We start from the raw sequence: 23658 nt of genomic DNA, 5'->3' as shown, positions 1-23658 counted from the left end.
AAAGAATTTCATCCTATTTGGCATGGATCAACAGCCTACTCCTGAAACACAGAAAATAATCACAAATTTCAGAATCTTCAGTGGGATGAAATGGGTTGTTTCAACATAAGATGATGCTGAACCTGCAAACAAAGTTTCAGTCCTTGCTTCTAGATGAGGCAGAGGCGCTGGGTTCTGGGAATGTTAACAGGGATGAAATTTAAAATATTTAATAACTATTATAAACAAACTATTATGGGTTGAATTGTGTCCGCAAGAAAAAATATGTTCATATCCTAACCTGCATTCCCATGAATGTGACCCTATTTGGAAAGAAAATCACTGGAGATGTTATTAGATAAGATGAAGCCAAACTGGATTATGGTGGGCCCATAATCCAATATGACTGGTGTTCTTACATGCAGAGAAAATTTGGGCCCAGTTAGTAACAGAAAGAAAGAGAAAGAGACCTCTGACCTCCATGTGATGGAGGCAGAGCCTGATTTATGTTGCCACAAGTTAGGGAATGTCATGAATTTCTAGCCACCAATCAGAAGCATGAACCAGATTCTTTAAGAGGGATACCTTGATTTTGGACTTCTAGCCTCCAGAACTGTGAGACGATAAATTCTGTCGTTTTAACCAACTAGTCTGCGGTACTTTGTTACAGCAGCCCTGGTAAACTAAGGCTAATCAGAACAGATGTCAGTTAGTATGCTGTATTTGTGCATGTAAATTAAATATTAGCCCTGAACATTACTGTAAAATGTACAAACACAGTACATGTCCTTCAAGAATTTAAGCCTAATGAGATTTATTGAAAAGTAAAGAGGCAATAACTATAAAGATGAATTAGTGTTATCATAAAAATAAACACAGGGTTCTATGTCAACATGTAAGAAACCATCAAACCAAAGGTTAAACATGGGGTATTATCAAAGGCATCCTGGTTTAGTGAAACCTAACTGAAAAGGAGAAGATTATAAAGATTTAACTAGCAACATATATATGAGTATGTTGAACATGGTGATTGAAGAATATTCCTGGCAAAAGAAGGACATGCATGTACAAAAGCCAGGAAGTACATAAGCTTCCCAAAGCAATTAAATATGCCGTAAGTGTATAGCATAAGTAGATTGGTAGAAAGATCTGAGGCTGGATTGGTAAGCAGAGGCGAGATCAAGAAATGCATTGTAGATCATATCGGATCATTTGAATTTATTATAAGTTCAGTGAAAAATCATCAATGAGTGACTGACATGTTCAAATTTTGCTTGGGGAAGACAATTCTGATGCACTATTGATTCGAATGTATCAGAAGAAGGAAAGACTACTGGTTTGAACTAAGACAGTAGCAGTAAAGTTGGAGAAAATGGATGGGTTTAGGAGATACTTAAGAATAGAAACTTAAGAATAGGAATCAGTGACTGGTACAGGGTAGAGTGAAAGATGAGGAATCAAGGAAGATGATGCCTGGTTTTCTGATTAGAGGAACAGGGTGGATAATACAATCATTAAATGACATAGGGAACAAAGGAGAAGAAGATCTGATAAAGAACAAAAGAGGAAGATAATGAGTTTGGTTTGAGATATTTGAGTTTTAAGTAAGTGTATGATATAAAAATGAATATATCCAGCACAAAGTTAGATATAGGGATCTGGAGCTCAGGGAAAAGGATTGGACAGAGATACTGAGATGGCAATCATCAACCTATTTGAGTACTTAAACACTTGATAGTGACAGCAATAATCATCCTAGGAGTATACACAGAGAATCAGCCCATAATCATTTTGAGGTTATAGCAACCCCCCTTTTTTTAACATGGGCAGGCTATAGGAATCGAACCTGGGTGTCTGACATGGCAAGTAAAAATTCTGCCACTAAGCCACTGTGGCCGGCACTACAGACCCATTTTGATAAAAACAATGGAACGCTCTCCAGAAAAATACAATTATTCAAATAAATACATTTCAATTTCCTGATAATCATATGGAATATGGAATTCCTAACACTCTGTACATATTGGACATTGGTGAACACCTGATTAAGACAACTTCCTGATGTGAAGACAGAAGAGAAAATTGACTAGAGAAGAATTCTGAAGAGCAATATTTAGTATTTAAGACATCTTGTAAGAATGTCAAGAACTAAATAATATTCAATTTGGACAGTATTAGATCTTACATTTGAGTAAAATACCAGTCTCACTTGTTTCACGCAGGCTTCAATTACTTGCCTATAATTATCAGTGTTCAGAGGGGAGAATGGAAGGTACATGCTTATCTTGGGTTTACTATAAGGTAAAAATCTGAACAATATTTCTGGTAATTTTCATAAAAGTCACTTAAAATTCAACATATCCCAAACTAAAATTTTAATTCAGGTTGTACTTTAGATCCCACTAGGACTGCCTATTTGTTAATTTCTGGCTTTAGTTTGCTCTATGTTGGATATTTTCCTTTCCTTCAAATGATTATTTCTCTTGAACCAAGTTCCCAAGTGCTAGTGTAAACTTTATGAAGTTGGAAATATCCAGGTGGTCTCTAAATTCATGACCTAAGAATATTAAGAAACTAAAAATCTTAAACAGCATTCATTACCAAAAAAATTAAGCCAATTTATGTGCAATGGCTTTGACCTTTAGACTAATATGTTACATGAGAACTATGATCATAAAACATCTCATCTGTCAATTAGAAAAACATAGTACATTATGAATTCATCTCAGTGGATATAACCTACTAAATTGACACTAGTGCTTTGATCATGCAGCCCATTTTTTTGTGAAAATCTCACACTGGTATTAACTGGATGATTTAAAATGGCAAAGTTTTACATAAATGTAATGCCAATTTCCAGAGGGCTAGAAGAGTTTATAAGGTAATAAGATAATGGACATGAAAAAGCTATGGCTGTGAAAAAAATGATATTAGCCTTCTAACATATATTGACTATTGTCAGCATATTAAGTGGTATGTTTGATATGAAATCTAAAGCAAGTTAGCTCAGCAGAATATAGCCCAATACAAACTAAGGCCAAGGTACAGAACTCTCTTTCTACATCATTTGTCATCCTCTGTCTCACTTCTGCCTCATGAAAGGAAATGAGCTATTGAATGATGGAATTGGGTCAAACTCGACTGCTACTACAGACAGTACGTCTTAAAGAAAATGGGTCCATACTGAGAATTTTGGTCAATGGGTAACCAGAAAAACTGACTTTTTTGTGCTCTCGAATGGGCAATCTAGTTATTCCAAACTGACATCTTTTAATGAATGGATTTGATGGCCTTTTTCTCCAGAATGTCTTCATCATTTACTATTTATCATTCTCATATGTCCTCAGATTGTGTCAGTTATGATATCTTCATGTACAAGATACAGACTTGAATCAAACAGGTTTCCACTTTAAGGACACTTATAATCTTATATAACAAGAGGTTCAGAGGAAGAGCAGATACAGGATTGGTTAATTCAGCATATCATCAATGTTATCAAAAATCTAGTTTCTATCACTCAATTCCATCACCTGATTTGGCTTTGCCTTTAGTCTGGTTCTCCTCATGGTTACAAGATGGTGGCATTAGTTCCAACCAGACAGGAAGACATCCCAGCAGATAAAAATAGACTGGCTTTCCTAACAAATTCTACTTTAGAACAGGGAAACCTTTCCCAGAAACTTTCCTTCACATCTCATTGGCTAGAACTGATTGATATGCCTGCCTATAAACCAATCACTCAGAAGGAGTAAATAAACAGGATATAAAACAATAATGGTTTGGATTTAGAGCACTACATAAGATTCACTTTTTCTAAGTCATATAGGGGAGGATGGGCAACAAAAAACAATTGGAACTCTGCCATCAAGAGAGTATGGGGAAATGGATATTGATATGCAACCAATATTATACATTATGGATTGTAAGTTCTTGGGAGGTCAAATTTTTCAATGCTAAATCATTAATATCTAGTACAATGCCTGTGAAAAAATAGGCTCTCAATAAATATTTTTTTTAATTAATGACCAACTCTTCATGGTGAGCAACAAACACTGAAGGAGAAAGGAAATATTTCACAGAGCAAATTATAGTTTATTTTGTTCTTGAAAAATGGTAGGGCAGAGAGAGAGGGAAGAAGTTTATTTTAGACAAAGGGAAAAGACACTGAAAAAGACATAATCATAAGCTGGAATGGTAGGTCGAATTAGATATAACTTTCTGGAAAAGGTAACAGAAAACCCCATTAACAGTGTTTTAAGCCAGTGTTGTTTTCTTAACGAGATTTCTGGGAGGTAAGGTTTGTTGACTGATTCAGTGATTTAACAATGCCATCTATGACAAAGGCCCATTCATTATTTCTGCTGAACTATCTTTACTGTTGGCAATACATTCCCTAATGGTTGGAATATTGCTTCTGCAATTTCAAGCATCATGCCTTCACACAGCATTAAGGAAGCAGGGCTTCAAACAAAAAGGATAATCTTTCCCAGATGCCACCAGAAGTCTTTCTCTGGTAAAGTTTTCAGTCTCAGTTGCAAGGAAGTTTGGAAAATATGTGCCTGGCATTCTTAGCTCCTCTACTGGCTGGAAGGCCCAGGAGACAGTAGGAAAATTGGATAGGCAACCAATAGGGCCTATCACAGAATATTGCAGTAGTCAAGGTTACCAGAGGCTTGGGGGAAATGCAATAAAGACATTTGAGAAATCGATTAGAGCCACCTGTTCACCAACTGAAATATGGCAGTCTCATGTGTAGTATTTGTCTTCATATGGAGGAACAAAAGAAGCAGTAGGTGGGTGTTGCCTCCCTATTCCTCTGCCTCCTTCTCATTTTGAAATTTCTCTGTAAACAACCAAAATAAATATCTAATGAACTCTTATCACTGATCTACAATCACCTCCTCAAAATTAGGCACCATTTAGTTTTTGGTGAACTTACATATAAAATAGCATTTAGTGAAGACTTAGAGTCCTCTGAGAACCCTCAGAAAATAACTGTATTTGAATGACAAGTTCTTCTGATTCTGTGATTCTCTTTTGTGTTTTAACATGTGTATATCTGTGATGTTTGAAAATGAGAATTCATGACAACACATTTCAAATAATTACAAAATTCTAATGAAAATTATACAGCACCACCATATTTGCAACACAAGAACTACTTTAGTATTAAATGTCTCTTGGGGTCTATAAAAACATAGATCTATTCAATTTTCTGGTCTTCAGCCCTTTAACTCTACTTGCAAAATGCTTTCTAATCATATATTCTCTTAGAATTTCATGTATTCAACAAACATTTAAGCTGTTACTATGCAGCAGCACTCTTTTAAGAAGGGGAGATTAAATTACGAGTAACATGAAAAACAGAAACACCATTAACTTCATATATTGCTTGCCTTGCATGTTTCAGGAGACATGAGAACTTCAGCTCAAGGTTGATACCCCATCTACCCCTTCTTATTTGCTGCAAGTTGTACCCCACGCAATATCAGATGACTCACTCACCCCAAGGTTCCTTTTGACAGGTATTACAGTGAGTATCCTCACTTATAACAATCATTTATATTATCTGTTGATCAAAGTTTGAGAGTGCAGTCATGAAGGATTAGTAGTATAGGAGTTGAAAAGCACTGTCCTAACTAGATGGAGATAACTCAGTTCCTTTTAGCCTGCTGAGGCTTCTTGGGTAATGGTGGGAATAGAGGTAGAAGGGCCATTTCAGATTTTACTTTTTACTTTAAACTTTGATATCCATAAAGTTGTGATGTTAGCAATTATTCTCATTACATATAATTTCTAATCAAAGTATATGATCAGTATGAAATGGCAGTATTACCTTACCATTCAAGTTCAAACCAGACAAACCAAGTTAACTTGTGCATTCCTATGACAGTTTGAAACACTGGGGGAAAACCAATTGCTTGTCCAGGGTCATATGGTTAGTGTAAAAGCCAATATTGAAACACTGGTTTCCTGAATTTCAGCTCAATACATTTTTACTTCCAAGCACTTCCCCTCAATATATTCCAACTCTCACAATCAGGACTGCCTAAATAATTTGCAGTACACAGTGCAGAATAGAAATGCAACCTAATCCTACATTTTGGCTCAAAATTACAGACAGGCTTATCCCATAAATAGTAGGTGGGAGAACATTGCTCATTTTAATCTTAGTTTTTCAATGGCTACATACATTAATGATGCATCCTTAGTGAAGAAAAACACCTGAGATAGCCAAAATTTCCTTATATATTAATAACTTAATAACTTAAGTTATATCATTCATTCATTCATTCAACAAATATTTCTGAATGCCTTCTGTGTGCCAGGAGTGGTTCTAGGGACTGGAAATACATGGGTATATAAAATAGAAAAATACGTGCCCTCAAGAACCTTATAGTCTAGTGATGGGAGATAACCAATAAACAAGTAAGTTATATAGAAGGTAATAATTTCCATGGAAAAATTAAAGGGAATAGGGTGACATGAATGGCTAGGAAAGAGGAAGAGGTGGGATGAGAGCTCTGCTGTTTTGAATGTATTGTGTACCCCAGAAAAGCATTTTTCTTTGATCTAGATTCATTAATGTAGGGTGGAAAGCTTTGATTAGATTATCCCCATGGAGATTGACTCACCCAATTGTCGGTTTGAACTTTTGAGTAGATTACTCCATGGGAATATAACATGCCCAATTTTGAGTGTAGCCTGTGAATAGATGGAGATGTGACTCTGTCCGTTCAAGATCGGTCTTGATTAGTTTACCAGAATCCTTTTAAATGGGAGACATTTTGGAGAGAACACAGTTGCTTCAGAGCTGACAGAGATGCAGCTATGTGGAGATATTTAGAGTTCTGAGAGAGAGAGTAGATGCCTAGACAAGGAAGTCTGGAGATGCAAAGCCATTCAGACATTGCCATGTACCTTCTCATGCAATGTTAAGCAAGCCAGAACCCAGAGTTTTGCCTTGGAGGGCCCAAGTGAGGCCTATAGATATTTAGAGAGGAAACCCCTGGAATCAGAATCTGGAAGCAACAGAACTGGGAGCAAGGACCAGCAGAATCCAGCCAGGTGCCCTTCCATGTGATGGACACTGGTCTCTTTTCTTCTTTGGCAGTGGCCTTTTTTGAGTCAATATATCTTTCTCTGGATGCCTTAATTGGGACATTTTTATGACCTTAGAACTGTAAACTTGTAACTTAGTGAGTTACCTTTATAAAAGCCAACGCATTTCTGGTATATTGCATTTCAGCAGCATTAACAAACTAAAACAAGAGCTTTAGGTTAAATTGAAGCTGTGATCACCTACCATCCTGCCTGTGAATATTGCTAAAGATTCTGAAAAGAGAAAAGAGATTTTTTTTTCTTTCTTTGAAGCTCAAGGTCATCCTTGGAGAAGCCAAGGGCCCAGGCCAAATCTCATTCCATATATATCTATAACCTTTTATTCTTCCCTGCTTTATATCTCAGTAAAAGCTCATTTAAATTAATCATAGGGAAGATAGGAGTATAGATGTCACAAAAGAGCAAATCTGGGAGAATGAAAGGAAGACGCAGCAGCCTCAACAGTGTCTCTGTATTACCCTTGTGATTCAGCTGTGCAGGGCATTTATCTACTTGAGCCCCAGGTCTGTCTTAGTGCCTGCTACACGTCCCTCCTCTGGAAACTTTTCCCACACATATCCTTCCACATGACTTAAATGTTCAAAACAAAAACAATATTTATAAATGGAAAATCAAGTTTGAGTTTATGGCCTCACAAGAATTAGAATAAGACATTCACAGATTTATATGTCCATAGATATTTAGTTAACTGACTAACTCTTGGATATTTTTCAGAGTATATTTGAGTATTAAAATTTCACTTATATTTATATCAATTTGGCTATTTAAACTAATTTAACAGCTGAGAAAAAGAAAAATCAAAGTAATCATTTATCATGACTATTTTAATTGGCTTTACCTCCACAGTTCTTAAAATCTACTGGTAATTTTTTTATCGGCACCAATAATCCATGAATATGAGGGATCCAAATTTTATTTTTACTAGAACATGCAATATTTCTCATATATCTTAATATTACCTTCCTGCTTCTCTCTACATATTTTGTAAGAATTTTTAAATGCAAAACTCTATATGCAGAAATACAAATTATTCATAATCAGACTACTAAAGGTAAACATCAACAACATTTTGTTGCAACTACTTTCATTTATTCTCAATATGTTTGTTTGCTTTCATACATTAGATTTAAAAGTGTATATTCACTTTTATATCCCTGGTTTTCTCTGGAAATATTAGAGATATGGTGATGAGCAAAATAGACATGAACTTTTCTCTCATGGAGTTTATAGTCTAAGATAATAGTCTACTGATGTACTACTATCATTCCCAAACCAAACATTTAGAATGTTTCCAAAATTTAATATTCTATGTAACAATGTAATGAATGTCTATGCTGAAACAATAATTTACTTAGGATATATCCTTAGAAGTGGTATTTACTGGGTCATAGGACAGGAACATTTTCAATGCTCTCAATTTGAAGTTGATATCTGTTTTAGTGTATGCTTCTGTTCCATTTTTTTTAACTTAATAATTGAATGAAATTCATTACTTTCCTTCAAAACACAAGGCTGTTTGACTAGCCCGTAAACTTAGTTTAACTTATGGAAGGGTTCTTAGATATCTTACTGCATTGTATTGTTGTTTTTATTTTAATGGGCAGGCACCGGGCATGGGAATCAAACCTGGGTTTCTGGCATGGTGAGGGCATGGCAGGGCATGGCCAGGCATGGCAGGGCATGGCAGGCGAGAACTCTGCCTGCTGAGCCACCATGGCCTGCCCTGCATTGTTCTGCTTTTGCGGAAACTACCTTGTGTCTTAGATTATGTTTACCTTCTATTTTTATCAATAAAATTTGGTCTGTATTAAATATGAAACATAAACTTTCAAAGTTAAATCAAGAAAAAAAATCAATGACAAAAAGTGATGAAGAAGTAATAAGAGTAACTAATTCCTTTTCCTCCTAGCTCCAGGAATAGGCTCTCTTTGCATATGTAAAGAAAATTGCCCCTGTATATATCCCTACCTGCCCCAGGAATTTCTATGTCATGTAACAATTCACATGTGCAAATTTCCTACCAAGTGACAGTTGATAACTTGTTCTAACACAGCTCTGTATATAACAGTTGTTTTCAGATTTGGGGAGAAAAAAAAGCAGATTTGTCATTCCTTGTAATTCATGAAAAATATGAATTTACATATTTAAGAATAAACTACATTCAGTTTACTATTGGGAAAAATCCCTGTGAACATATGCAAAGTTGATGGCGAAAATAGCCTTAATTTGAGGAAAATATACCAGATTAAACTGATCTTTGTAGAGAAATGTTTACATTCTTCTATTTTGCTTTTAGCTTATATCTCTCTTTCACTCACAGACACATACATGTTCACATGCCTATGAATACACATACACACTCAAAACTAGTGTTTAAATAATCTTATACTAAACACTGAGATTATTAAACAACCAAATAGATTCAGTCAATGAATAACTGTCTGAATCTTTCAGTTCAAGTTTAAGAGTTTTATTTTAACACAGCCACAATTTTAGAATGGATTTCAGAAGTACCTATGCACTGTAAAATTTTCTTACTCTGTCTTTCCCCTTTAACTTCTTGTTCATAATCTCTTTATGACATCATCCCCCAACATCACCAGTTTGAATTTACAATGCTGAAGTCTTGGCAACACATAGGTAGAGGAAATGTCTATTTCTAGGCTGTAAGTACTCTTTTTAATACTTTTTTAGCATTTTTAATTACTAAAATACTCAATTTGGGTACATATTTATATTTTTAAGTACATAGAACATTTCACTTTTGGCAATTTTATTTATTTGTTATTTAAACAGATGTATAAAATTACCATCAAAAACTTGCGTGTTTTGGTGTGAGATTTAGCTAGTTCATTTAGCTTGACAATTAAATATTTCTGAATCTCAGTTTCTTTATAACTGCATCTTATTTTAAAGAGAATGTAAAGCCACTTTGAAATATAAGGCAGTAAGATCTTATTATACTGGAATTGTATATGTAAGGAAAACTAGGTATTTCCATTGTTCTCATAAAAGTGAAGATTTAGTATTATAGCAAATAAAGAATGGAAAGTATAGTCAGTGGGTGTATTTTTGAAAAAAATCAATAAGTAGATAATATAATATTATTAATATGAAATTAAACAATTACAATTCTGAAGTTTTAAGTGGATGCATCTTTTGGTCTTTATTTTAAAAGGCAATCCCCTCTGAAATAATTATTTTGAAAGTAAATTAAAAATTAGGACAATATAGGCCATTTTGACCTGGAGCTACATGGCTAATATCCCTATGCATTAAGTTGAGCCATATGAAATTGCCAATATTCAACCATTATTGCTTTACAAAAATGGAAATTTCTTATTGTTCAATCCAATGTAAAAGCTTGTTAAAACTCAGTATGATAAGCAATTGATGATTAAGGAATACAAAATGTTCAATAAAGCTCATTGTAAAGATACCTAGATCGTAAGCTCTTTAAAGCTTCAACTTTTTTGTGAGAACAAAGGCAGAGATGTTAATTAGGTCCAAAATTTAAATTTTCTGTAGCATACTATCTAATTTAACCTGTCTGGTAAATCCATTTAAACAACCTAAATTACATGGAATCAGGAATAAGGAATGAGATCTTGTTATTCCATGCAGGTTCTTTTGATACCCTAATACATTCCAAAGCATTTGGGGCAGAAAATTAAATAAGCATTTTCAAAGTCCTCTGAGGCTCTGGAGAAAATATGTGGAAATACTAAATTTGGACTCCCAATTTAATAAGCCAAAACCTCAATCTTGAGGCTTGCTCTATGAAACTTGTTTCTGTAATGACAAAGCTAAGCCTACTAAAAGTCACCCCAGAAAACCTCTTTTTTTGCTCATATTTTGTCCCTGTCTCTCAGCAAACTCTGCAAATGAACCTACTACCCTCCCCCTTCATGGGACATGAAGACTCCCAGTGATGTCTCTCCCTGGTAATGTTGGATATAACTGCCAGGGGTGAGCCTGGCTGGCCCTGGCATTGTGGAACAAGAAATGAAACAAAGTTTCAGTGGCTAAGAGATTTCAAAAGAGTGAAGAGGTCATTCTGGAGTTACTATTATGCAAGCTTCAGCCAGATGTTGCAAATTGCCACAGTATGGCCAAACCCCAACCAACAGTATTCCTGAAAACTTTAAAGAATATCTTGGGCTCTATCTAAGTCTCTATAAAAGTTTTATTTTGTAAGTTTATTTCTCAGAAACGTAAAGCCTACAGATTTTTCCTATTCCAGATAAGCCCTGAAACCAAGAGGTACCAGTCTTTACAAGAATCTAAATCAGTTTCATTCCTATACCCCATAATGTTGACACCCCTTTTCCACATGAAGAGGTTAGAATGGCCATTGCTCAGATATCCCTGAAAATTGAGAGAATGGTCAAATGAGAGCAAGGAGTTATAACTGAGAAGTTAGGATTTAACAAATGATTATGACTACTGATTCATTATATAGATTTTTTTTAAGGTCCTGGTGTATTAGAATAGCCAAAAGGAAATACCTGAAACTGTTCAACTGTGATACAGTAGCCTTGACTTTTGGTAATAATCATATAACTTTACAGATTTTATCTTGTGACAAAGTAATTATAAAAGCCTTGAGACTCACATCCCCTTTATCCAGTGTATGGGTAGATGAGTAATAAAATAAAAGCATACCTGAAAAAAGTTATAGTTATAGGCTGGGAGTATGGAGAAAAAATATTCTTACATAAACTATGGACAATAGTTAATAGTACTACTTTAGTAATATTGCATCAATTGTAACCAATGTAACTACTGTCAAAAAATAGAACTACAAAGAAGTGTATCATCAATTGTAATAAATCTTCCACACCAGTGCAAGTGTTGGTGGTGTAGAGGTGTATGGAAATCCTGTATTAAGCATGACTTCTTTAAACTCAAAACTTCTCTAATAAAAATTATCTAAAAAGTCAATAAGAAAAGTACAATCATTGTCACATAAAAATAACATGAATGGTCAATAAGCACATGAAAGTGTGAAAAATCTCAATAACGCAAAGAAAATTTTAAAAATCTTTGACTCAGAAATTCAAATTCTAGAAAATTACTCCACAGAAGAGTTACAGGTATTTTCCCTTTTTAAATTATACATTTTCTTAATGTTTGAAATTTTCAATGTGTGTATTACTTTTAGAATGAAAAAATTCAATGCAGCTTGAAAGTGAAAGGATGATTAGATCAAAAATTATAATTGAGCTCTCCAAAGTGGGCTCCCCGGCTCACTAGTGCTTTTACCAAGATTATGAATTTGATGCTGTTTACATCTAATCTTCCCCTTTACATCACAGCAGTCTCAGGATTATGTCACCATTGGAATTATATCTTTGAAATTCACCCTTGTCAGCAAATCCTCTGTTCTAGTTTGCTACCTGCCAGAATGCAACACACCAGAGACAGATTGGCTTTTAATAAAAGGGGATTTATTTCATTAGTTCTTCAGAGAAAAGGCAGCTAACTTTCATCTGAGGTTCTTTCTTACATGGAAAGGCTCAGGGTAATCTCTGCTGGCCTTCTCTCCAGGTCTCTGGGTTCCAATGACTTTCCCCAGGGTGATTTCTTTCTGCACCTCCAAAGGCCTAGGCTGAGCTGCCAGTGCTGAGATGAGGTATGCCAAGCTGCTTGGGCTGTGCTACATTGCACTCATTTAAGCACCAGCCAATTAAGTCAAACATCATTCATTGCAGCAGGCATGCTTCCTAGCTGACTGCAGATATAATCAGCATCAGATGAGGTTCATATACCGTCGAGTCATGTCCACAGCAATAGAACTAGGTGCCTTCACCTAGCCAAGTTGACAACTGAATCTAACCACCACACTCTCCTCCTTATATCCTCCTCTTCTTCTTATCTGAATGATACTTTCACCTGCTCACTCTTTCTGAAACTTGGTTCTCTTTCAATACATTGATTTTCTGGCACAGCCCTCAAGTAGAGGTTGCTTTCCTACTTACATCTCTTACCACAGGGCCGAGGGTGCAGTAGATGTCAGCTTCTTTCCTAAATGCCACTTTCAAACCTTTTTCCTTCTCTACTCCCTAAAAAAGAGCCAGCTTTGACTAGCATGTCATCAGATTATATTACCTACTGCCTTTCCTTATTCGTATACTGACTCTTAAGTCAATTCCCTTTGTTTGCCACTATTTTTCTTGTTCCAATATCATTTCCTCCAACAATACTTTTGTCTTAATTCCTAGTGATTTCACTATGTAGATAATCATTCTCATAGTCTAATATCTCAATTGTTTGGATTCTTCTTCCCCAAATATCTTGCCTTCCATCCTACCTCAGAGACTCATGCCAATTCATATCCTTTCAAAATCTCAATTTCAAATATTCCCATCTACTGTCCATCTACTACTTCAGCTACCTCCTAAGATCTATAATTAATTCTACCATCTTTTCACTGCCCCTCACCAATCCCTTCCCATTGGTTTCACTTACTTTCTCACCCATCACAGATCCTTGACTATCTTAGATCCTTACAAACTCATGGTGAATCAGGACAAATACTCCCATGAAAACATACTCAACTCTCTTGTCCCATTCTCTTTTTCACATCTCTCCTGATAAAACTCTTAATTTTGGATAACTTCAACTCTCCCATTAACTCCACAACTGTCCCTTGCAATCCAAATATGTATGAGGGAAAAATGTAACTATGAAAGCTGGCTTCAATTTAAATGTATAATGACAGTCTAAGTGGGCCATTGATACTAACTGACATTATGCTTTGTTAGTCGATTCAATGGTCATCTAGTCCCAAAGATGAATATTTCATAGATATTTCTCCCTTTTCAAGTCTAAAAGAATTTACCCACACCGTGCTCTCAGCTAATAGAGACAAATGGGAAAATTTTACCATTGTCACCAAGAACATAACAATCTATATGCATCTTTACATCTATTCTCAGCCTTTTCTCCTGTAAGAACAAAGGCCTTCTTTCTCTAGGTAAATCTAATTCCTCTACCTGTGCATTGGATTTTCTCCCCTACCTAGGATATAGCTCTTATAATTAACTCCTCTCTTGTATCATGTTTTTAATCTCGAAGGAACCATTCACATTGACACACACAAAAAAACAGTTATAATTCCTATCATAGTAACAAAACAAAACAAATAACAACTCGTCTTGACCCCACAGCCTTCTTTAGCTATCTGTGAGAATGTTTTTTCCTTTGTAGCTACCTAATTTACTAGTGCCTTTATTGAAAATGCCATATTGCCCAAGGTATTGCAACTTTAAGATAAATCAGGTGACCATACCTATGTAGGTCTGTTTTTGTACTCTTTATTCTGTTCCTTTGGTTATTTTCACATCTTTGTGCCAATTCTACATTGTCTAAATTACTGACAGCTTATAATAAATTGATATATTGATATCTGGTAATGTATATCTTTCAGATATATTGATTTTCCAAATGGCCTTGGCTATTCTTAACTCTTTCAACTGCACATAAAACTTTGAATCAACTCTCAATTATTACAAAAATGCCAAAATTCATATTAGGATTGCATTAATCAATATACTAATTTGGGGAGAATTGTTATATTTAAAATGAAACTTCTAATCCCTGAACATGGTATATCACCCCATTTATTCAGGATTTCTTTGATTTATCTTAATATTACTTTGTACTTTTCAGTTGAGAGATAGTACATGCATTTTAAAATTTATTTTTAGATAATTTATATTTTTATACTAATATATGATAGCATTAAAATATTTTTTAATTTTTTGTTCCTATTATATAGAAATATAATTGATTTTCACACTTTGTCTTTGCAATTAGCAACCATACTAAATTTACTTATGAATTATAATACTTTATCTATAGATATTTTAAATTATCTGCTTAAACAATCATGCTGCCTGTAAATGATAGTGGTATTTCTTCCTTTCCAATTCTCATACCTTTCATTTAACTTCTTATTTTATTACATTTGCTAGGATTACAGTACAATGGTAACTCAAAGTTGCACAACTGAACATCCTTGTCTTGCTCCCAAGCTCAGAAGAAAATTTTCCTGTATTTTAGCACTGAGTATTATATTTGTTAGATAAGTTTTCTGTAAATTTCCCTTATCACAATGAGGAATTTTCCTTCTATTCATTGTTTGCTAATAATTTTTTCCATAAATGAGTGTTGAATTGTATCAAATGCTTTTCTTGCATACATTAACATGACCATATAAATTCCCTCCTTTATTCTAATTGGTTAGTACTGTGAATTACATTAATTTTCAAATATTAAACCAACTTTGTATTCCTGAAATAAAACCCAAGTTGTTGTGATATGACATCTTTTCTATGTATCAAATTTGCCAAAAAATTATGTAAGTATTCTGGCATTTATGTTTATGAGGGATGAAGGCCTATAATTTTATTTCCTATTAACCTTGTCAGATTTTGATATCATGCTTATGGTCTACTCACACAGCAAGTTGATAAGTGTTATGTCTCTACTGTTTGGAAGACTTTATGATTAATTATTATTATTTCTTCCTTAGGTGTTTGGGAGAATTGATCAATGAAGATATCTGGAACTGGAGTTCTCTGTGTCAGTAAGTTTTAAATTACTCAGTCAATGATATATATATATATATATATAATCACACCAATTCAGATTTTCTACTTCCATTTGTTTCACCATTAATATGTGTTCATTTTCTATTACAGAAGTTGTGGGTTTACAGAACAATCAAGCATAAAATACAGGTTTATCATATACCACCCAATTATCAATACTTTCATTGGGGTGATTCATTTGTCACAATTGATAAAAACACATTTTTATGATGATACTATTAACTATAGTCCATGGTTTAACTTAGTGTTCACTTGATAGTACACTTCCACGGATTTTTTTAAATTTTTATTTTATTGTTATATATCCAACCTAACATTTGTCTTCATAAGTGTTCTTATTCTAGAAATTGGTTTATTTGTCTATTTCCTCTGCATATTCAACTTTATTGGCATAAAGCATTTGTTTTCTCTTTTATTGTTTTCTGCTGTTATCTCTATTTTTCTTCCTCCTACATACTTCAGACTTAGTTTACTGCTCTATTTCTAACTCATTGTAATGGATACTTAGACTATAGATTTTCAGCTTTTCCTCTTTTTTAATATATGAATTTAAAATTTTCAGAGTATGTCTCTGCATTCCACAAATACTTAAAAATTATATTTTTTACATTCAGCTCAAAATATTTTCTAGTTTTCATTTTGATGTGTTCTTCCACTTATAGATTTTATACTTAATTTCCAAATATTTAGGTATTTGTAGTTCTAATTTTTCATTGAATATGACACATGACACCTTGGTTATTGCTCAATGAAAATATTCAGTATAATTTCAATACCTTACAATTTTTTTGATAATTACTTTATGACCTAGCATATGGTCAATTTGATAAATGCTCCCTATACATTTGGAAAAAAGAAGTATATTTTGTAATTGCTTAGTTAATCATGTTATTCAAATATTCTATATCTCTAATGATATATTTTGTCTTCTTGGTCTATTAGTTGCTAAGATAAATATGTTAAAATCTCCAACAATAATTGTGAGTTTACCTATTACTATTTTATTTCTATAATTTCTTTGCTTTATATATTCTGAAGCTATATCAGTGTGTGCTTACAAATCTAAGATGGTTATATATTCCTATTGTATAGATCCTTATACCATTAAAAAATGCCCCTATTTATTTCTACTTATCTTAAAGTCAACTTTAATATAACTCAGTGAGCTTACTTTTCATTAGTGTGTGCACAGTATCATTCTTCCATTATCTTATTTTCAATATTTCTGTATCCTTGCATTTTAAGTGTAACCTTTAAAAATAGTATGTAGCCAATTTTTGTGTTTTGATCCACCATACCATTTTTGTCTTTTAAATGGAATATTTAGTTCATTAAATTTCAATGTAATTGTTTTTTACTATTTGTCCTATATTTTTGTTTTTTACTTCTCCTTTGTTTCTTTCCTCTGTATTAATCAAGTATTTTTATCACATTTCCCCCTCTAATATCTTATTATTTTGTTGTGTTAAGACATTAAGTTGGCAGTTGTTTTCTTTAAGAACTTTAAGGATATCATTCCATTGTTTTCAGGTTTTTATCATTCATTTTCCCTTTATGCCAAGATATAGATTAGGATCATATATATCCCCAAAGAGCATAAACAGGTTAATATATAACACAAAGACAAAGACAAATATACACTTTGGAAATGAAGAAAACTGGCTGAGATAAAACTATATTTGAAGCTCAAATAATTTGAGACTAAGGCCATCTGTATGTGAAGCAGGCATATCATGATATTTGGATAAAATTTCTGTTTTCTCACAATTCTTTGGTTCATTTTCCAGTGAGGTACATGGACAAGACAATTTGTTCGAATATGAGACTATAATATTAAACTTCAATTTGCATATTTTATTTATCCTTTCAAAATTTCTATCTTAATGTATGGTTTATAATGTATATTACTACAGGAAGGTAGAAATTACATGCACACATATTAGGGTCGTGCTCAAAATTCTTTACTGATAAAAGTCTTCAAAAATGAATGTTTGGGAATTCTGGGAAGATGGTAGAATAGGATAAGTCAAGTTCACCCTTGCTCCAAGGAACAGCTAGAGAAGGGATGGGAGGGTGACTGAGACAGCGATTCCAGGGTGTAAATGACCTGGGAGGGTCTTCTGCAACACATAGAGAGGCCCTGGTTGCAAAACCTGAGGAACTGTGAAGCAAAGAACCAAAGACCATCTGGATGGTGCAAACAGCCTAACAGGGAAGCCCCAGAAGGGCATGGACAGGGAGATCGGGACTACGAAGCAAGCCAAGTTGCACTGCTTGAACATTCTACCCTCACCTGTACAACACCGCTACCCACAACTCACCCCACACCCCATGAACCTGGATATAATCCCCTGCTCCCTCCATGCACTCCAGATACCCCCACCCGACTGACCCCCCCATGCACATACCCGCACCACACCCCCACTTCAAGCACACACATGCCTGCACCAGCCCACCCATCTCTCCTGTAAAAGTGCAGTTTTACCCCACTCCTTCAGAGCCCAAACTCCCCCTCCCTGTCCCCTGAAAGTAGTCACAAGCCCATAAAGACTGTGGTGCTTAACTCCATGCCCAGGCTGCACCTGCCCCTAGCCCAAACAGTCTTGCAACCTCACCCCACCCCACCCCACCCCCAGCTCTGTGCATATGTACATCAGTTTACAGCCCCCCCAGAGGGGCACATCCACATGACCCCCAATCACACACTCCAAGTATGGGGAAGCACTGACCTGCGCAGACAGTCCACATCCACCCCCAACCCACACGGGCACAGCACCAACCAGCTGCCCTGAGCTGTATGCATACACACAAATGGTCCTGCGTCCTAGATCAGTGCACACAAGGGCCCCATCTCCAGACCTGTGCACCCACACAGCCACATCCTTCCCACTGTGGGAACCTATGCTCACAGGAACCAGCTTAGCATCCACAATCTGTGCCTATACCTGCCCTACAATGCATCACCAACTGTTATGGGTACCCTGCACCCTGCATCCTGCTCCACATCCATCCTGAAAATACAAGGCTTTAGAGTACTGAAGGAAATCAACTTCCAAAATAAGCCAATCAAGATATTTACATGCTGCAAAGATAACAGAAGTTCACTGTGCTTGGAAGGATTTATCTACCCTAGAAAAGCCAAGCTTTAATCCTAATAAATTTTCTGGGAGCAACTGTTTCTTCTAATCCTTATTCAGTACTATAGGTTGGAAACTTGATTAAGTTATCGATTGTGGGCACTAAACTTGATTAAATGAAGATATGCCTCCATCCATTGTACACGAGTCTTGATTATGTTACTGGAATCCTATAAAAGAGGAGATATTTTGGAGAGATTTACTTTTGAGAAGGAGGAGAGAGCCACAGGACCATGACAGAAGAATGAGAGACCCAGAGTCCACCAGCTAATGACCTTTGGAAATGAAGAAGGAAAATGCCTCATGGGAAGCTTCATGGAGCAAGAGGCCTAGAGAGAGAGCTAGTAGATGCTGCCATATTTGCCATGTGCCCTTCCAGCTGAGAGAAAAATGCTGAACATCATTGGCCTTCTTGAAACAAGGTATCTTTCCCTGGATGCCTTAGATTGCACATTTCTATAGACTTGTTTTAAGTTGAACAATTTGACTGCCTTAGAACTGTAAAATAGCAACTTATTAAATTCCCCTTTGTAAAAGCTATTACATTTCTGGTATATTCCATTCAGCAACTAGCAAGTTGAACAAACACTAAGTATATCATAATGCAGACAGATATAGCTCAGTTAATGACCAAATTAAAACACCAGAGGAAACACAGATGTTGGAACAACTAATTAAAGATGTACATATAACTCTAAATAAAATTAATGGGATGGCTAATGATATAAAGGAGATCAAGAAGACACTAAAAGAGCATAAAGAGGAATTTGAAAGAATAAATAGAAAAATAGCATATATCACAGGGATAAAAGATGCTGTAGACCAAATAAAAAACATACTGGAGACACACAACAGCAGATTTGAAAAGGCAGAAGAATAAGTGAACTAGAGAACAGGACAACTGATTTTGAACACTCAGAACAGCGAATGGAAATTTTTGAATTGTATCTCAGGGAAATGATGGACAAAACAAAGCAAACAAATATAAAAATCATTGGTGTCCCAGAAGGAGAAGAGAAGACTAAAAGATAAGGAAGATTAGTTGAGCATATAATGGGAGAAAACTTCCCAACCCTTATAAAGGCCATAAATATGCAAGTCAAAGAAGCTCAAAAAACTCTAAATAGAATAAATCCAAATAGGTCTTCTCCAAGACACATGCTAATCAGTCTGTCAAATGTTGAAGAGAAGCAGAAAATCCTGAAAGCAGCAAGAGAAAAACAATCTACTACATACAAGGGCAACCACATAAGACTTAGTTCAGACTATTCAACTGGTAGTATGGAGGTGAAAAGACAATGGTTTGATATATTTAATTCCTTAGAGAGAAAAACTTCCAACCAAGAATTCTGTAGCCATCCAAATTGCCCTTCAAAACTGAGGGAGAGATTAAAATTTTCAAAGATAAACAAATCCTGAAAGAATCTGTCAAAAAGAGATTGGCCTTACAAGAAATTTGAAGGGAGTTCTACCATTTGAAGAAAATTTAAAAAGACCTGAGAGGTAGGCACAGAATTGAAGAGTACCTGTGCTGGTTTGAAAGGGTGTATGTACCTTACAAAAGCCATGTTATAATCCTAATCCTATTTTGTAAAGGCAGCCATTTCTTCTGATCCCTATTCAATACTGTATATTTGAAACTGTAATTAGATAATCTCCCTAGAGACGTGACTTAATCAAGAGTAGTTGCTAAGATGGATTAGGTAGAAGCATGTCTTTGCCTATTTGAGTGAGTCTTGATTAGCTTACTGGAATTCTATAAAACAGGAAATGCTTTGGAGAATGAGGAGATTCCGAGAGAACAGAGAATGTTGCAGCACCATAAAGCAGAGTCAGCCAGCCAGCGACCTTTGGAGATAAAGAAGGAAAACGCCTCCCAGGAAGCTTCATGAAATAGGAAGTCGGGACAGAAAGCTAGCAGATGACACCACATTCATCATGTACCCTTACAGCTGAGAGAGAAACCATGATTGTGTTTTCCACGTGCCTTCTCACTTGAGAGAGAAACCTTGAACTTCATTGGCCTTCTTGAACCAAGGTATCTTTCTCTGGATGCCTTTGATTGAACATTTCTACAGACTGGCTTTAATTGGGACATTTTCCTGGCCTTAGAACTGTAAACTAGTAACCAATTAAATTTCCCTTTTAAAAAGTCACTCCATTCCTGGTATATTGCGTTCCTACAGCTAGCAAACTAGAACAGATTTTGGTACCAAGAGTGGGGTGCTGCTGTGTTCTGCAAATACCAAACATGTTAGAACAGCCTTTTAAATGGATAATGGGAAGATTCTGGAAGAGTTCTGAGGTGCTTGATAGAGAAGTTGTAGAATGCTTTGAAAAGACAGTTGATAAAGACACTTCTGATAAAGCCTTAGACAGAAATAAGGCACGTGTTATTATAGATTGGAAGGAAGACGAGCCTTGTTTTAAAACGGCAGATAATCTGGCAAAAAAATGATGAGTGGCTTTGGCTGGAAGGCTGATTTTAAAAGCCATGAACTTGGATATTTAGGAAAAGAGATCTCCAAATGAAATGTGGAAAGTGCAGTCTTGTTTCTCCTGAAAGCTTATAGTGAAATGCAACAGGAAAGAGATAAGCTGAGAATTGAACTCTTGGGTACAAAGAAAGCAGAAACTGATGTTCTGGAAAATTCTGGGCTTCCAGGAGGGGAGATTCCAAGAATGATGCCCCGTGTGAGGATTTGGCCAAATGTGAAACCACTCAGCCATTTCAGAGAAAGCCAAAATTGGACATGGAGTTATCCAGGAAGGATTTGTGGAAACTCCTTATGTCTGATGGGCATGATCCAAGGCTACTGCACAGAAAGCCAATGAGAATGCTGTGGGACCTGTATGAACAGAGCTGCTGCCAGTCTGGACTGGAGGGTTCAGAGTAGAGACACATTGGAGGGAAAATAACTTCAGAGGAAAACCCATGGAGGGCGAGGTCTGAAGTCAAGAAGCTTTGGGCCAGATGAGCGGACCCACCCAAGCCAATGGAGAGGGTGAGTTTGCCGCGAAGGCAGAGAATGGGCATTCCACCTCATTGCAGTGGAAGAATCATACCACCTCAGGCCTTGGAGAAGGTGACATACATTCCTTGGGGTTTGGGGAGAGTCTGGCTGCCACCACATGGAGGGGTTGAGCATGTGCCCAGAAAACGGCAGAGAGCCTGGGTGCAGCCTCAATGCTTGGAGAGGGTGGAGCCAAGAAAAAGACGGTCTCCCCAATGTCACCCAAGGTTGCATTCAGAGATAGACAGGCCTCTGAGTAGGCCCATGGAAAGGGTGGGACTGCCACTTTCGGAAGCCCAAAATAAATGACTCCAGGACTTTGAAATCTTATGGACTTTGCCCTGCAGATTTTTGAAACTGTATGGGTTCAGTGACCTCTGTGTTCCTTTCTCCTATGGAAATGGGTATATGTATCCTATGAATGCTCCTCCTTTGTATGTTGGCAGAAAATGACTTCTCTTGGGTTTTTACAGGTCCAAGCCAGAAGATAATTTTGCCTTAGAACAGAGCATGCTTGTAACTAACCTTGAGATTTTTTACTGGTTCTAACCTTGTATTGTATTTGTAATGTTACTGAAACGGTTTAAGGATTTCTGATATTGTTGTGAAATTAATGTATTTTGTATATGGGAAAAACATGTATTTTTTAGGGTGCAGAGGGTGGAATGTGCTGGTTTAAAATGATGTATGTACCTTAGAAAAGCCATGTGTTAATCCTAGTCCCATTTTGTAAAGGCAGCCGTTTCTTGTAATCCCTATTCAGTATTGTATGTTTGAAACTGTGATTAGATTAACTCCCTGGAGATGTGACTCAATCAAGAGTGGTTGCTAAACTGGATTAGGTGGAGGCATATCTTCACCCATTTGGGTGGGTCTTGATTAGTTTACTGGAATCCTATAAAAGAGGAAATGTTTTGGAGAATGAGGAGATTCAGAGAGAACAGGGAATGCTGGAGCACGATGAAGCAGAGTCTACCAGCTAGCGCCCTTTGGAGATAAAGAAGGAAAACTCCTCCCAGGGAGCTTCATGAAACAGGAAGCTAGGAGAGAAAACTAGTAGATAACACCACGTATGCCATGTGCCCTTCCAGCTGAGAGAGAAACCCTGACTGCGTTTGCCATGTGCCTTCTCAGTTGAGAGAGAAACCCTGAACTTCATCGGCCTTCTTGAACCAAGGTATCTTTCTCTGGATGCCTTTGATTGGACATTTGTATAGATTGGCTTTAATTGGGACATTTTCATGGCCTTAGAAATGTGAACTAGCAATTTATTAAATTCCCCTTTTAAAAAGCAATTCCATTCCTGGTATACTGCATTCTGGCAGCTAGCAAACTAGAACAGTACCAATAAGAGTAACTTAATGGATACAAGGAGAAAGAGGGAAAAGAATATTTAGATCTGACAAATAAACTCCAAGAGATAAGATGGTGAATTCAAGAAATGCTTTTTCAGTAATAACTGTGAATGTTAATGAACTAAATTTACCAATTAAAAGATACAATTTGGCAGAATGGATTAAGAAATATAATTCAGCTATATGCTGCTTACAAGAAACTCATCTTAGACACAAGGATACAAGTAGATTCAAAGTGAAAAGATAGAAAAAGATGTTCCAGCAAGTTGTAAACAAAAGAAAGCAGGAGTAGCTATACTAATAACAGACAAAATAGACTTTGTGTTAGTTAGATTCAGTTGTCAACTTGGCCAGGTGAGCATACCTAGTCTTGTTGCTGCAGACATAAGCCAATGGTACGTGAACCTCATCTCATAATTACATCTGCAGTCGG

General features: G+C 35.9%; 2 protein-coding genes across 10 annotated transcripts in view; one reads left to right on the top strand and one right to left on the bottom strand.

The window, feature by feature from the left end:
- Window positions 1-23658, bottom strand: part of LOC143670263 (uncharacterized) — a 277128-nt gene that overhangs the window by 140027 nt on the left and 113443 nt on the right. The gene's annotated exons all lie outside the window — the stretch shown is intronic.
- Window positions 9690-23658, top strand: part of CYLC1 (cylicin 1) — a 54092-nt gene continuing 40123 nt past the window's right edge. For 2 of the 4 annotated variants that reach the window (XM_077144942.1, XM_077144940.1), the window contains exons 1-2: window positions 9690-9767; window positions 15641-15694. In XM_077144942.1, the coding sequence (XP_077001057.1) occupies window positions 15661-15694 (34 nt within the window). In that variant the 5' untranslated portion in view covers window positions 9690-9767; window positions 15641-15660. The remainder of the gene's footprint in view (window positions 9768-15640; window positions 15695-23658) is intronic. The other 2 variants (XM_077144941.1, XM_077144943.1) reach the window with 2 other exon arrangements.

The sequence above is a fragment of the Tamandua tetradactyla genome, chromosome X, assembly GCF_023851605.1.
Source record: "Tamandua tetradactyla isolate mTamTet1 chromosome X, mTamTet1.pri, whole genome shotgun sequence".
Classification (NCBI taxonomy): domain Eukaryota; kingdom Metazoa; phylum Chordata; class Mammalia; order Pilosa; family Myrmecophagidae; genus Tamandua; species Tamandua tetradactyla.
Note: the sequence above shows the minus strand (reverse complement) of the source record. Positions and strands in the feature narration are given on the sequence as shown.